Source organism: Corvus moneduloides, chromosome Z (assembly GCF_009650955.1).
Source record: "Corvus moneduloides isolate bCorMon1 chromosome Z, bCorMon1.pri, whole genome shotgun sequence".
NCBI classification, from domain to species: domain Eukaryota; kingdom Metazoa; phylum Chordata; class Aves; order Passeriformes; family Corvidae; genus Corvus; species Corvus moneduloides.
Window position 1 is genome coordinate 8,404,961 of NC_045511.1, and position 16,336 is coordinate 8,421,296.

At 37.1% G+C, this 16,336-nt stretch overlaps 1 protein-coding gene across 2 annotated transcripts in view; it reads right to left on the minus strand.

Moving 5' to 3' along the window:
• The window catches only part of ITGA1 (integrin subunit alpha 1), a 69,812-nt gene that overhangs the window by 27,075 nt on the left and 26,401 nt on the right, over positions 1-16,336 (minus strand). For both annotated transcript variants that reach the window (XR_004237722.1, XM_032097304.1), the window contains exons 2-9: positions 14,357-14,477; positions 12,093-12,205; positions 11,086-11,174; positions 10,882-10,996; positions 10,091-10,218; positions 4,160-4,308; positions 2,291-2,441; positions 536-701 (exon numbers count right to left, since the gene is read on the minus strand). Coding sequence is in view for 1 of the 2 variants with exons in the window: in XM_032097304.1 (XP_031953195.1) it covers positions 536-701; positions 2,291-2,441; positions 4,160-4,308; positions 10,091-10,218; positions 10,882-10,996; positions 11,086-11,174; positions 12,093-12,205; positions 14,357-14,477 (1,032 nt within the window). In the remaining variant the exon portion in view is untranslated. The remainder of the gene's footprint in view (positions 1-535; positions 702-2,290; positions 2,442-4,159; positions 4,309-10,090; positions 10,219-10,881; positions 10,997-11,085; positions 11,175-12,092; positions 12,206-14,356; positions 14,478-16,336) is intronic.

Consider the following 16,336-nt stretch of genomic DNA (forward strand, 5'->3'; position numbering starts at 1 on the left):
CAGTGTTGCCTCATTTGGATGGAGAATGTAAGCAGACATCATGAGAGAATGACTTTTCTGTGCTAAAATCTGAGTACTGTTAACCTTCCCAAAGGAAAATTATATCTTGTTAACTCTATACAGCAAGTCCATGCTAACTTGTATAGCAAAGTAATACACTGTAATTGATAACTAACAAAAAAGAGACCCTAAATATTTAGGCAGAAAACCAGATGATCGTGGGGTAACTGGGGTATGATCTGGCAATGTTTTTTACCTAAAAGAGGACAGCTTCCTATTTACACCAGTTAAAACAGTTCTGGTTACCCTTTTAGGCTATTGTCTCCACAGGCTCTAACTCCTCTGAACATAGTCAAATCTTTAACTACTATTTTGATGTCTATTATAAAATATTTTTATAATCACCATGGAAGAAATACCTGCAGAATGAATTTTATGCAGCACAATGCATTTCAAAGGAGGATAAAAACAGGTGCTCTTCTAGTTGTTTCAGTTGTAATGCAGGCATAAAGTAAAATTTTAAATAATGGCATACCTTCCAGGGCAAATATTCTCTCTCCAAGTGCTTCAACAATGGTTAAAAGAGCTAATTCATCTGAGACATTGAAAAAATGCTTTTCAGTAGGCTTACTGGCAATTGATTTTATTTCCTCTACAAATTTCTCAGTACTTAAATTTCCTCTGCTGTAGCTGCCAAGAATCTAAAGAGAATAAAAGCAAAACAAAAGTCAAGCATATATTTCATAACCTGTTTAAAAAGGTTACCATGACGTAGGTTGTCAGAGCATGGTGGAAAATCATCTCTGACCTTAATTTATTCTGTTAAAACCTCACTCAAATTGATTTGAGTCTTTCCCAATGAAAGAACAGAACTGTATGAGGGCTCAGTTGTTTTTTTGAAAATAGCATTTGACAGCAAACAAAGTAACTGTGTGGTGTGATGTCTGATATCCTCGACTGTACTTTTACCCCTTCTCCACAAAATTCTAATAATTTATTCTATGATTTGTTGAAGTGGGCCATAATTTAGGAAAAAAACCAATGAAACACTTCCCAAACCAGAGTACACAATTACACTGGCTTCTGCATAATCACCAGTTCTTATCATAACATGCTATACATGCAATTAATTACAAGTTGATTAGGCATAGAGTAGTTCTTTACTCTGTGAAAATTTGCCCTTTAAATACCTATAACAACAATACTTGCATTCAGTGTTAACAATTTCAACACAATACAAGACTTCAGATATGGTTTGCAGTTTTACCACCACTACTGTAACAATTCAGGATACCTCAGAAAAAAACACCTCACTTCTCTAATTCCCAGACAAACAGATATTTTTCACATCAAAAAGGGCTCTATACACTAAACTTGATTTGAGAGGGAGACAAAAAACAAATTCACATGTTCTAGCATCTCAGCCAACTGGAGCAATTCAAATTTAGTTCTAAACAGGGATTTTATTGCTAAAAATTGTTGCAGTGTCAAGGACAACTTTTTCTTTAGTTATCTCTAATTTTATGAGGAAAACCACTGAAAATTTGTGTGCTGCTGGACTCAACTTTCGTTTTATGTCTTTCTTTAAATTAAGTATAGCATCTTTCTTTAAGTTTAATGGTTTCATAATGCCTTATTTTACCAAAAATAAGACAGCAAAACAAAGAAAAATAGCAATGGAGAGGCAACAAACCAGTGTCCCTTCAAAATTAACAACAAAAAAATAGAAGATCTGTGTATAAAATATACAAATGTAGGGGAGTATTAACACCAAATCTATAACTAATGCTTTAAAATTTCTTGACAGGGGTGAACCTCTACTCTCATTCAGCTACTAAGTTTGCTTAACATGAAAATGACAGCTTTAGAACGCAAGCATACAAAACGAACATAATGAACATGCATCTTCTTGATGGTTTACATTTGCTTTTTTTTTTAATAGGTAATATTTCTATTGAAGTTGCTTAGAATATTGTATTAGTCCATTCTGCTCAATATTGCTTTTAAAAAAATGGATTTGATATAAAACTGTCCCTCAAACTCTTCTTCCTTTTTCTTCACAGAGATGCGCACCTGTCATCATCCAGAAGACAGGTAGATTGCTTTTCTTATATGCTATAACATCAGAAAGCAAATTTTTAATGTTTTTTTCAGCTTTTTCCATTTTTCCTCTCTGAAATAATTGTATTTCCATAAAGATTCTGTGAAATGAACTTCTAAAACTGAAATTACATTTAGAAGATAAAACATGCTTTTAAGATTCTGAATTTTCCCATTAAATTTCACTTACAGCAATAGCAAATCTCTGAATGTTTTCATCTTCACAATCATCAATCACTTCTTGTAATCTGTAGTTGTCATGTGATTCCCCATCAGTCACAATAACCATTACTTTTTGTACTCCTCTTCGTGCACCATGAGCCTCAGTAAAAGCTTCTTCCCTAAAGGGACCATAAAGCATTTTGGAGAAAGGCAATGTCAGCATTTAGCACATGCATCATATTTGCATAGCTAAACATAAACGAAAAGATTTTATATTAACTAGGAAGCAGGAAATGGAGATTAGTGTTAACCATGAATAAATACAAACATCTCCAACTGGAACTTACATGACAGTTCACAGCCAAAGTTTTACAAGCATTCATTCATTATTCACTCACTTGAGAGCAATAGCAGAAAAAATAAAGCTGGACAGTGAAAAACTTTTCCTCTCTATAAATAAACTTCTGGCACCTTAAAACAGCTTTTGGCATCTTAAAAAAAGACCAAGCCAACACCCTCTGTTTCCAAAAACCCATGTAGAAAACCCTCACCTATCTCCAGCCTACTGCAGCACTTCAACTGGTCAAAGTATTTACTCAGCTACCAGCACACCTCTGCATACCTGTGTGAATTAACACTGGGTATTGGGGATGAGGCAGATAGGTTGCAGGTGAGTGGAGGCAGGCTGGGGCACCCGGTTGAATTCTACAGTTGCAGATGGGCAAACAGGCTCTGAGGTTTTGGGCAGATGTTTACCCAGACTCTGGACCTGACAAGGCAAGACTGATTAGGGCTCTGGAGGAGAAGGAAGGAAGCAGGGCTTCCTCTTTTCAGAAAAGTATCACAGAATTCTAGAACTGGCCACATGAGTGAAAGTTGGAATTTACCACTGAAAATGGCGAATGGGGGATGAGTGTGAGAACAGAGGAAGCTTTTGCTGACAGTTTCTGTATATACAAGCCTCCAGCATTTTGTGGTACACGGGGGCTTTCTGAACTAGATGTGGTTTCTGAGTACTTGGCAATTCTCAACTGGCTCTGCTTTCATGAACTTGTTTGGACTTCTCAAGCTTCTACTCGTATCTCAGGAAAACATTAATAGATCAGAATTCAATTGTACACCACATCAACAAAACTTTGGTCATATAATCAAATTGTTCATCAGAAGGATGTTGCATATTTCACTAAACAGTTGTTTGGAAAGAGTGAAGGCAGTCTTTTGTGGAAAAAATCTTGCTTTTGTGATGGGGAAAATAAAAACCAGAAAAGAAAAAAGATACCAGGACAACATTGTACAGTTTGCAATTTTTGGAGAGATTTTGCATTTACTGTCTGTTCTATGAAAGTCAGATTTCATTTTTCTCATAAAAGAAGCATTTCTTAATATTGCTCTTGCTACAACAGATTGTTAATCTCCCAGTGATCGAGAAGCTTCAAAGACTTAGGATATAAAATTTCTAGGCTTTCTGACAAGTGTGGGCTTAACATTGTAATAATCAACTTCAGAATTAAAACAACATTAAAAAAATCTATTTTTTTCATTTTTCCTCTGTAAAACTTGATTTTCTTCATCCCTCTACATACACAGTTCCTACCTGCTCTATGTGGACATCAGATATTGTCAGCCCTTTGCTTACACCTACAACCTTGCTCCATGTCTATTATCTTTTCCTAATTCCTCTATTCATGAGATGGCTGCATTTCAAGAGTCTCATACACAATTGCTCTAGGTGCTGGATAGAGTCTGCTTATCCACCTTCCTCCTATATGATGTTTGCTTAGCTGAAATGAAGTCAGATGTTAGCCACTCCATGTTTTTAACACATAAAATCAGAATAACCACCCTGCGTGTGCTTGTTTCCCCCAGGAAACAGGGGGATGTCATCCTGTGTACGTACCTGGCCGTGTCTATTCCCAGGGCTGTCATGGTTTGCGTGCCACCCCGCTGACGTATTCTTGAGGCTGCAGCCATCACATCTTCCGTTGTTGAGTATGTATTCAGGAAAAATTCATGGACTACAGTCTGTCCGTACTGAACAATTCCAACCTGAAACACACAGTTCATGCTAAAAATCAACTACACTTATAGAAAATATTACTGTGTCTCCTGCAGTAACCTATATGTGTTTGAGCAAGACTAGCTAGATGACAGTCTCATGAAACGTTTTGAAGTTTCTAAATTGCTTTTATTAAGAACTGGAATAAAGCCAAAAGCTGTCTCAAGTCCTTGGTCTTCCTGGCTTGAGGCAATCAGGATGGGAGCTCTGCGCTCCTCTAGGCCGAGGCAGACCAGTGTCCCAACCACCAGTCCCAACTCCTCAAAGCTGTTTTCCTTATAGCATATCAGGTCATGGCTCACTCACAGCTCTCTTCATTTCACTCAAATAAAATATTCCTACATCCAATAGTTTATTTACCCTAAATTGAGCCTAGAAACAGGAAGACCCAATTACTCTTATCTTGATGAAGACAGCAGGGACATCTGTGACATGGATGTTCTCCCAGCAGGAGGTATGTCAAAGTACCACCTGACAAGTATGAGAGGGTAAAGCATGAAGGAAATGGTGGCTTTGGGACTGGGGGAGGGTAACGTAAAGTCTATAGATAACCTTAGCAGGACAAGTCTTTGTGCGGAAGATCAACACATGGGATTGTGCAATAACCACAAAATGCCTGAGGGAACCTGCTGCAAAACCAAGAGCAGAATAAAAAGACGAGCAATATTCTTAAATATTAATTAATTTCACCCATTCATCCCTGTCAGTTTTAATATTTTGGCAGGTTCCAGACAGCTTTTACTGGGAAGAAGCCACACAATGTTCCATTAGCATATTTCAATTTTACGTTACACATGGCAATTTATAGGTGTTATTTAGGATAATGCAGTATTACGTGGCATTTATGTCTCACTCATCTATTATTAAAAGCACTCTAGCATTAAGGTACTGAAGATCAATAAGACCTCTGGGATGTTTTTACCATCTTATTATTTTGGAAGTGGCTTAGTATGTACTTTAAAAATGCTGTACAGGGTTTTTTTTCAGGTATTTACATAGCCTCTCAAATTCTGCACCATATTTGTTTGCTTGTAGCAGAAGGGTTAGAACTGGATAAATATTTCACAGTAAACATCAATAACATGATCATTATGAAATGTTAGTTACATATGATTATGGCACTATAATTACAATGGAATGTGATAACAAAATCTATCCCACTGAATTTCTGTATCCTTTTGAAAACACAATCAAATCTGGAAGAACTGATGTAAATTCAAAGTTAGGACAAGTTCCTGCCTTTCAGCTATTTGTCTCTTGGAGGTATGCCCTCTTCCATCTGCAGCAGAGAGAATGCAGAGGCTGCAATGTTCCTGTGAGCAGCAGCCTATTAACCCTGTGCACTGTTTACAGGACCAACCAGAGCACACTCTCTGTGTCATCACTCAGAGCACTCGGGGCACTGAATAAATCACAAGCTGAAGACAAAATTTTTAACCTGTTCCCTCCAAGGCAACTATTTTGTGGCATGCATCTAAAGTGATGTACAGCATTATCTGAATTGGATGCTGTTAGTCTTAAAAACAAGATGAACAAAAGATTTGCATCATGCTTGATTTTTTGGAGGAGCAATGGCTTAAGAATTCCAGGGCCATGCACCAAGTGTAGCCAGACACTATAGTATACTGGGAAGCTTGTTGGTGTGGATTCATGGCTCCTTCTCTCCAGCTTTTAAGGTACCAAGAATGAAACGATCTACTGACTGCTGCCACTGTGAAAAGCATCTGCCAGTCGTTCATGATTCTACAGACCCATGTTGGTGTTGTCATCTTCCTAAAAAAAGATTATAGGCTGACATTGAGTTATATCATTTCCTGTTTGAAAGGAAACGTCCACGATCACAGCAAGTACACATTTTGGGCATTTCCTTCTCAGGAAGTGAATGGGAAGAACATCTGAGTCTGAAACTGCACTGTGCTGCATAGCTTGTAAATCAGGAAGGAAGGGGGGCATGTGGTTATCTTATGGGATACAATTGTCATGTGGGAACCTTCCTTAACACGAGCTTTGAAAACATTGATCATCATTTTCTATATATTCCATGGCACCAAAGATGAACCATTCCTCAATAAAAGGTAAGAAAAAGCCTCTGAGAAAAAGCTACTAGGCTTTATGCTCCAGTCTCCTACAGGATCACAGAATGAAGTCCACCTTGTAAAATTAGAGTTATATTCTATTAGAGAGCAATGAAGGTTTGAGCTTTTGTAGCCTTTTCATCTTATGCAAAATTGCAAGTGCACATCTACCTGATACAAACGTGCCTTTATGGGACTTCAGCAAGCCCCTAAGAATGATGCTTACAGGCATCGTATGTTTTGATTTGCTTGTTTAATTTATATCTGGAAAATGCAATAGTACTACACAGTAGTAATTCTGCTCTACTCCAGAGAAACTTTTATTTTTCCCAGCATTACTGACCATAATCTATTGAACATTCTTGTAATTCTTAAGCTTATGTTCCCTTCCCTAGCATTCCATGGCTTTTACATTACACAAGGGAATAATTCTTTAATTGTCCCCAGTTCCTGTGAGAAGTGTTGTACAAGAGAACAGGCAAATGATGGACTGTTCTACTTTGGAACAAAGCAGTTCTCAGGGCTACGATTTATTGTTGTCCCATAAATGAATACAGACCCTTATTTGGAAAGTGCATTCTGGCTTTCCCAATAAATTATTAAGCCAATCAATTTGGCAAAAACTACCAACAACTAAAATAACAAAATGAAAGGAAAACCATTTGGTACATGAAATTATATGTTAGGGTTTTCAGCATTGGGATGTGAGGAGAAATCAGAAATATTTTTGGATGTACTGATACTTAATGTAAAAGAAAAGCAGAGATGCCTTGGGAAGAAGAATTAATGGATAATACATTTTTTCATAAGGAGATCTTTTTAAAGGTATGTGAACCAAAAAAAAATTAATTCTCCCAAGTTTTATTTACTTCAAGATACAAGTTACTTGTAAACTCTTGCAAAGATCTTTCTACATCCTTAATCTTTGTAATACTTTTTAATTACACTTCTGTTCTTCTGAAGACAAAACTGATCATAAGATATGACATGGCGTGACTTATTAGTGTGTGATACAGTCCCTTTGGAGACATAATAAGGTACAGGCCAAACATCTATAACTGCCTATGTCATATATTAATGTAAAAATAGAAACTGTCTGAAGTTTTTGAAGGCCTTTCCAGCATAGCTTTAAAACCAGAATTGAACTTATTCAAGTATTCTGCTTTCTCTTTTGAGAGAAATCCACAGAACGTTACTCATATGTAAATGATTAAAAACCTACCCTACATATTAAAAAGACAATTATCTCCACAACAGTTAAAAAAGAGGCAAAAAAAGGCCAAGAGAAATATTTTGATTTTGTTTCTACTTCTATTTCTTCATAATTCCTCCTACTTTTTCCACTTTTATATCATCACTTCCATTTACTTCTTTTATCCTAAAACTCAAGATATGCAGCTTAATCATCAGTATGGTGTTGTAGATTATCTGGAGAAGGGAAAGAGGGAAGGAAGGAAATACTGGAAAAAAAATACCATAAACTTTGACTTTCTGCATCTGAAACTTCAGGCCATCATTTTCAAATCTGCCAAACATGGGACACTGAGAAATTTCTCTCCTGACTTGTTGCAAATATAATGACCATTGTTCATGGAGGGGGTAAGTGGGGAAAAAAAAATAATCTCAAAAGCCTCTAATCAAAACACAGTTTTGAACAAGTCACACCCAATCTGCTAAGGAGTTATTCTGTAATCACCTCATTCCTGTGCAAAACAGTCTTAAGTCAGTGAAAGTCCACTGATTTCTACATGCTCAGTAATAAAAAATTAAAATGGAAAAATCAATTTAAACAGACAGAAAGTAAGTTATTGTTCCTATGCTTCTCTTCTGTGCTTCCAGAAGAGAGGGGATAAATTAGTCTGCTCTGTTGTTTCTCCTCTTCCCCATTGTATAGTCATTTAAACATTTTTTCTGAGAAAGGAGACAGTGTGGGTCGGGGATAGAGTATAAACTCATTATGAACTTCAGATGTGCCGGGGTTCCCAAGCAGGGGGCTCAGAGGAGAGGAGGAGATGAGATATGTTCTGGGGAAGGAGGAAGGTAAGAGGGACTGAGAAAATTCCACCAAGCTTTTGTCGTCCATTTCCAGTTTTTCAGCCTCTCTACTCCTTATCACATTCTTATCTCCCTCTCAAATGTTTCTGCTCTGTAGCAACCAGATGCCAAAGCTGACGTTCTCAAGTGAATATGTGTACGTGTGAGAAGAGGGGTAGCTATGCCAAACTGTGGGCACAAGGGATTTTGTAGGTGGAGACGGGAGGCTGCTGGAGTGCAGGCCAGCCAGGGATCTTTTGTGCATGAGCTGAGCCACACAGATGAGGCAGTATTCCAAAACTGAACATAACAGAGGTGTGGCGTTGTAAAAATTTAGGAGTTGCTGGGTGAGGAAGAGGAGTGAGGGTGCAGTAGCTTTGGTTGCCCTGCATACCACTCCCATGAAGACCTTTGGACAGAAGGCAGTGATGATTTCCATGCAGCCATTGCCCCATACTGGGAAGTTCAGATTTAAGTATTTTAAGATGGTACATGTTTGAGTAATCATCTGTTTAAGGGAACAGAAGGAATTTTTTCCTTTCTGCTAAATTTCACAAAGTGCTTTTCCTTCTTCCTCACAATATCTAAAGAACAGCGTGTTTAAAATAACAGGATATGATTGTGAAGTTGACAGTTTATAAGTTGTTTTATCAGCCAGTGTTCAGCGTAGCCAACAGACGACCTGGCTGGTAACTTGAAAACCCCAATTAATATGGAAAATGATGGGGGTAATACTCTCTGCAGGCAGAGGTATCCTTCACATCTTCTCACAGTCTCCTTTGTAAAGGTAGGAGCTGAATGTTAGGAGTTAACCTGAAGCTGCAAAACTGCCTGTAGCATACAACTTATTACAGGAGGTCCTGGAAAATCCTTGATTTGGGGAGGTGGAAAATAGAGAAAGGAAAGGAGAAACAGTTTCTTCTCTTGATGTTAATAAGGCTTTCTGTGTTAATATGTATCCCAGAGTCAGTGTTTCCCCCTTCCCAGAGTTCTCTTAGAACTGATATTTACATAATCTGTTCAGCAGCCTGTGGGACATATGCCAGATCCTCAGGGGGGTAATTGGTTGTAGCTCCATTAATTCTGATGGAACCACTCTGATTTATAGCAGCTGGGAATTTGGCCCTCTCCACTCATTATATAAATGCAGCTTCTGCCATTAATAACATGCAGCTAAACAGTCACTTGTTAATTATGATTTCAGGGTTTAAAAGCTGTGTGCCCAATGTTCCACAGTACTAAGAACACTGCTCCAAAAAGCTTATAATCAAAGGCTGTCCAAACCACGCATGCGTGCTTCCGAAGAGCAGAAATGACCTTTGTGCAATGAAGTACAAAGGAAGACAAGAAGGGGCTGTGGAGAGGAAGGAAGTGGGACAAGACAGTGTTCAAGCAGTCTCACTTAATGCACTTAACTTTTGTCTCTAGGTTAGAAAGTTGGTTTCTCCAGACTGCCTGCCTAGTGGGGGGAGGGATGGTCTTCCTGACATTGCTGCTTGATGACTGAGTACTGACTTAGTTGTGGTTTCAGCTATTTTGCTTTAGTAACTGCTGCTGTAAGTTCTTGGAATTGAAGAGGTCCATAGATGACACTATTATATAATTTCCTGTAAATTGTTTTTTCCTCTCAAATTAAAAAAACATAAAATATCTACCATGTTACCTGTGTTTGCTGAGGACCTATATCCATGTTTCTCAGGAGGCTGTTCAGAAAGTCTGTGACACTCTCCCATGGATAAATGCTGTTGGACCCATCAAGGACTATGACGATGTCCAGCTGGGTTTTACACTCTGCAACACAAATTGCCACATAAGAATTGACACTAACAAGGATCAGACTTATCTCACAGCTCCAGCTACTTTTGTAATTTGTAACAAATGTATATCCTTCTGCAGTGGGGCTGAACTGACATGTTTGATGCCAACTACCATTCTTCAACTTTTGCATTGTGTTTCCCATGGCTTGTGTTCCTTTTATCAGGAAGGGGCTTTCTTGGGAGCAGAATTTTAAGAATGGGAGGAGATCACATAACTGGAGTATTTACCAGTGACCCTGTACCTTCTTCAATGTCAATCTATTCTCCTACAATTTTTTCAAAGGACCAGGTCTTTAAGATTTGTATGTATATTACTAAGCTGGGTTTGTATTAGGTCTCAATATGCTGTCATTACTTAAAAGGAGTCTTTTGGCCATAAGTTAAAAACATAAGCAACTATTTTTAGCAATTGTGTTTGGATGTTACATAGCACTGTAATGATTGTTTAGACTGAGATAAATTCCAAAAGCAGGAAGAATTTAGGTTATATACGGACAATGAAAACATTTACTTAACTTGGTAATGCTGGTAGCTAAGTTAAGCAGTTCATTTTTTTGGTATGCCTATGCGTATACATTTGTCTTGTTTGGCACTTTTTATTTTCGGACACACAGGAAAATTCCTGTGGCATGCATACCTTGCACTGATGGAGCAATGGCCTCAATGGTTTCAAAAGTGGAGCTGACATTAGAACAAACTCCAGTTGTGTAATGCAAACGTCCACATTTATAAGCATAAAGTGGTCCACACGCCTTTAAAAAATGAAAAAGGGTGAAATGTTTTTGTTACAATACCCGAGAAAAAACCAGACTTTTAAAATTAGCAAAAAGTCCTTTCTTACCAGAAACCCTCCTTTTGGGTTAGTCACTAAGGTTGTTCCAAGAGTCATGTTTTCTTTTACTTCCACGACATTAGGAACTGAAGTAGAAGCTATAAATAGATTAAAACGTTAAGTATTTGGGAAAACTTCGAAAACAAAATGTTAAATTATATATCCCCTAGTATAGAGCTTCCAGCTTCTAAAATAAAACCCAGACTGACACTGGTTTCATCAAATATTTTAGCACCCTTCCCCCTCCTTCTTCAATTGCAACAATCAAGAAAAATTTCTGAGACTGGCTTTTATCCCAGAAAATTTGTCTGGGTTGCTGTCTCAAATAGTTTGCTTGAACCGCGAGAAAAGAAAAAAAAGTAAAAATAACAGCACAATGGAAACAAGATACTACTATGCACAGAGTTTTTTTAATTAGGAAAAAAACCCTCATTTTTTACCTTGTCTTGCTATGACTGACTGAATAGCTTTTTTACTTCTTACTGTTATGTTACATTACTGACATTTAGGTTTTCAAGGAACACAGGCAGATAAAAAATATCACAACAGGTATATTTAGTGAAGTTCATATTAACAGGAATTTCTTTCCAGTCTACATCAGGTATCTTTTGAGCAAGAAAACCATTAATATTTACCTATGTCATATTAAGATGCATCAGCCTACTTACATTTTCATCAAAAGCTTACTGATGGCAAGAGCCTTTACAAGAAGGCTCTTGGCTTCAGACAGCTTTGGAAAGAGTAATCGAAATTATGCTCCAAGACCTTTCTGGCTCGATGGCCAGGACTGCCAACCACAGTCAATTAATGTCAGTCATAATAAAGTTTTGATAACACATTCTAAAATTATGAGCATGTTTTCCACAGGACAGTGAGAAGCCTTAAAATTTAGCTCTGGATGCCCAAGTAAATTTTCACTAGAAAATCATTTATAATGCATACTTACTAGCTAAAAATCTCCTAAGATGTGACCTCTATTATTCCTCCATGTGACACAGCTTTATTGCCTTGCATACCTGGTAAGTTCAGTTTTGTGCAGGGTGATGGGCTGTCCCTTCCTACAGGGCATTTGTAGACATCGCCTGTTCTTTTCTCAGGTTGGCCAACTAGTGGTGAACCAATAAGTACCCTGCAAATGAAATAAGTTACCTGATATGTCTTCTTTCTAACAAGGCACAAAAGTCAGCAAATAAAACTCATAGAGAGAACACAGGTGCAGCAAGCTCCACACGAGCAGTACAGGATGGGCAAAAAGAAAAGTATCTATTATTCCAGTTCAGATGCAAGATAAATAATAATGACACGGAAAGGAAATGTGCCTATATACCCAGTTATGGAATAGAATAACATTTTAAAAAATTCCAGTGGGAAATAAAAGCAATATAGGTGGGTAGATGACAAGTATTAGAAGTAATACAGAAGGAAAGATATGCTTTATTTAGTATGTCCTTGATCTTTACAAGATCTTAGATGAAAACCTATTTTCAATGCTCAGAGACCAAATGCCAAATGAGAGGCTCACAAGCACTCAGAGGAAGAATTTAGTTTTAAATAATGTGGAGCAGCACTGTAAAAGACATGTTCTTCCCTCTAATTAATATAAAATGTTATTAAAAGAAATTTCCAACTTTTGAAATGGAGAGGAGCTGAGTGTGCCTGACATCTGCTAGGAGGAGATCAACGGTCATCAGGTTCATGCCCCTGTGCTGTTACTTTCTCAGAAAGAAAGAGCTCCATGAAGTGTGGTACATGGTCTGAAAGGCTATTTTGTCTTTTTGCACAAGGGAATCCCAGAATTTTAGGGCATCCCAGTTTTATTGAGAAACAGCTGCAGTCAGGATTAGAGACCATCTGTTGCTGGAAAGCTATATCTGTGCCATACAGGTAGCATTTTAGCAGCAGAAAAATCCTCTCAAGGCTGTTTTGTATATTTTTAATTATCAGCTTACAGATTTTCTGCTTTAAATACTGATATGCTGAAAGCTTGAAATTTATAGGATCTCTGGAGTTCAATTTCAGAGATGTTCAGATCTAGCATACTAGTTTATATATTGCTGTCTGGCCACTGGTAGAGCCACCATTTCCAGCTCATATTATTGTTTGCTTTTGAAAGGTTTCAGGACAGTTTACAAAAATACAGCTTACTTTGCAAAATCCCAGCTTTTAGAATGGATTCCATTTCCTGAAGGTCTAAATCAGCTCAAAGAAGGTCATTATTCTTATTCTCTCATGACCCTCATACAAATGTGTATTTAAACATCCTGCAATTGCAGCAATCAAGAACTAGCACTTTCAAAAGCAGGCTCTGTAATTCCACTTCTCTGTGCATGGTGTTGCAGTAGTGGTCACTCTCAGAATTTGGCAGACCCAACACTTGCAGTGGGGATTGCTCAGGCACTGCAGAACAGTTTGGCCTGGCTGCCACACAGCCTCCTCCTGCCTGTCACTCCTGCATGGCTGCAGGAGTCCCTGGGGTTACCAAGAATCATCAAAAAAGCTCTGGGAAAACCAGAGCTATCTGCAAAGAAAGGTGGAGATCTCATTCTCAAACCTTTTACCATGCAATTGTTATTTCAGTCCTCCAGACCAGCCATTAGCCTCTGGGGTTTGTTTTAACAAGGGAAAAGCAGAGGCAGGTGTTTATCAAATGACCAACAAGCAATGACATGAGCGAGCATGCCAAAATACAACCTCTACTTAGAACAACAGGAAAGAAAAGAGAGGTTAAGATAAAGGCTCCAAGACCCAAATGTAAATATATTACCAGTTGCAAGACATATTTAGTCCTCCAAAAGGGAAGGCAGAGGGAGTACTGTACTAATTAATATTTTGACAGGTAAATCTTCCAACCAACTGAATTAAAAAACTCAGTTCAGAAAACCTCTGACTGAAAACTTTAGAAAAAAACCACGTAATACAGATTATTTAGGTAAAACAGGGATAATTTCTTTGTGAATACATTATCAGAAGGAAAACATAAAGATTTCATTTGGTCAATGGAAAAAACAGAACTCAGGCAAAACACAGTCCTTTCTCAGCTCCATAAATGAGGGAATTTACCCATTTTGTGGAGTCACTTGTGTATATGAGGAGATAATTGTAGATACATATGTGGACCTTTCTCTCTCCCAGTCTTTCCAGATTTCCTCAGGACTGTGCATAATTCTAAGAAATATGCCTGACAGAATCTGACCCTAACTTGAAAATAAAAATACAGCACTTGAGTCACTGAATACCTGGTAATTTAGAGTGTTCATTTAAAAAAAGAAAAAGAGCTTACCATTTCCCTTCCTCATTTTCATACTGTTGTACTGTGTACCCAAACATGTCTTCCAGAGGCCCATTGAAGGTCAGTGCATTTTTCACATCAACGTTGGAAGTGCGAACAAGGTGAAAGAGAGCTTTAAAAAAAAACAGTATTTAAAAAAAAATTAGTATGTAGCAGTAGAAATAAACTCAAATACCTCTAAGAAATCAAAGCTCAATTATGACTTAATGGAAGGTACAAGACGTGTTGAAAGTGGCATTTGGGGCTTACATACCACAACTTGCAAGAGATTTAAAACATACTTCCTCACACATAGGTACAGAACTAAATTCAGAGTTGTTGGCAACTGGACTTCTGTATCCAAAACATATTTTTCAAACTACATCACTCATTTTAAAATCACAATTCAAATGACAGTAAGTAAAACATTAACTTTTTAGCTATTAATTTAGTTTCTTTTAGTTACTCTTTTTAGCTCCATTCATTTCTAATGCAAGAATTTAAAACAAAATGTTCTTTCACTCATTCAAGGAAGTAGTTCTTAAGGTTACTTAAATTGAGAATTAACTAATTTTTAACACTTTGCAGAAAAAACACATAGGAAAAGAAGGAGGAAAAGCTTTCAGATGTATTTAATTTTAACTTATATTAGAGAAAAAAAAGTATATAGTTTTCTCTTAATTCCTGTAAACCATTTATTTTTGGAAAATAATAAAATAAATATTCTACGCAACCATATGCTGATCTCCATAGTACCTACATGTGATTATTTGCAGAACTCTGATACTTGTGCATTTAGGAAAAGTTGCTATACAATGGTGATTTTGGACTATGAAGAGATGAATCGGGAGAGCAAATGCTTGTTATTACTGATTTCCCACAGCCTAAAGTTCAGTGATCATCGTCAAGGAAGACACTGCAGAAGTTTGGCTGTACAGCAAGTTTCAGAAAAATTTGATAGATGGGGTAAAAATTCAGCTTGAAATGATACCTATAACCAACTGCAAGGCTCATTAAGAAGTAAAAACCCACTATTTCTATATAAAAATAAGGCTATTTATTTTTTCTTTATTTACTATTTCTTATAGTGATCTCTTCCATCTTTGTCCTGTAAGTCAGTTTCAAAAGTAACCACTGAGTCTGCTGCTGCAGAGGTGTATATTTAATTCGCAAGAGTCAAAAATTAGGTGAATTTGTAGAACATTGAGACTGCTTAAAAAAACAAATATACACAAGTTTCATTTAATTTTAAAGAAACATTTCGCGATCATTTGCTGACATTTATTAGTCACACAAAAATACCCAAATATTCAATACTTGCTGCAAGTCAAAACGTCTAAATAATGCTCAGTTACTAAACCACATCTGTGTTATTCACCATTGAGTTGACAAAATTCTCATGGAAAGCTTGTTACTATAATTAGGCTCCCAAGTGGTCAATGCTAATCTGTCTCTCTCAGCATCTTATTTCCTGCTTAAAGCAGTAAAATTATCACAGAAGACCATTTGTCATTCAGTAGGTATTTCCAGTTTCACTGGACAGCAAAAAAAAGGAAAAGTTTAATTTGTGTTATTTTAGTTTTTCTTCCTTCAGTCAGAGTCAGGAAATATAAAGAAGTGAAAGAAACCAAAACAGAGATTAGTTCTTCAGAAAATATTCATTGCAAGTGATAAGAAAAAACTAATCGTTGACAGCCTGATGGGAAATAATTTGTTGGAAAATAATTTTGTCTTCCTTAAACATTTATATTTAAAGAAATTCTGCTATGCCTGTTCATGTGCAATAGGTGTTTTCCTCCCCTACTCTCAGTCATTCTAGTATAATTAAAATGAACAAGCCCAATTTTTGGGAATTCAGTCAAGTTATCACCAGTTCAAATCTTCTTTTGTTACATTTCAGAGTAAAAACAACAGCTATTATTACTTTTCAAACCATATAAGGGATTGCAACTGTGTCACTTAGACTCAACAGTCGATCTGCTAGACAATGAA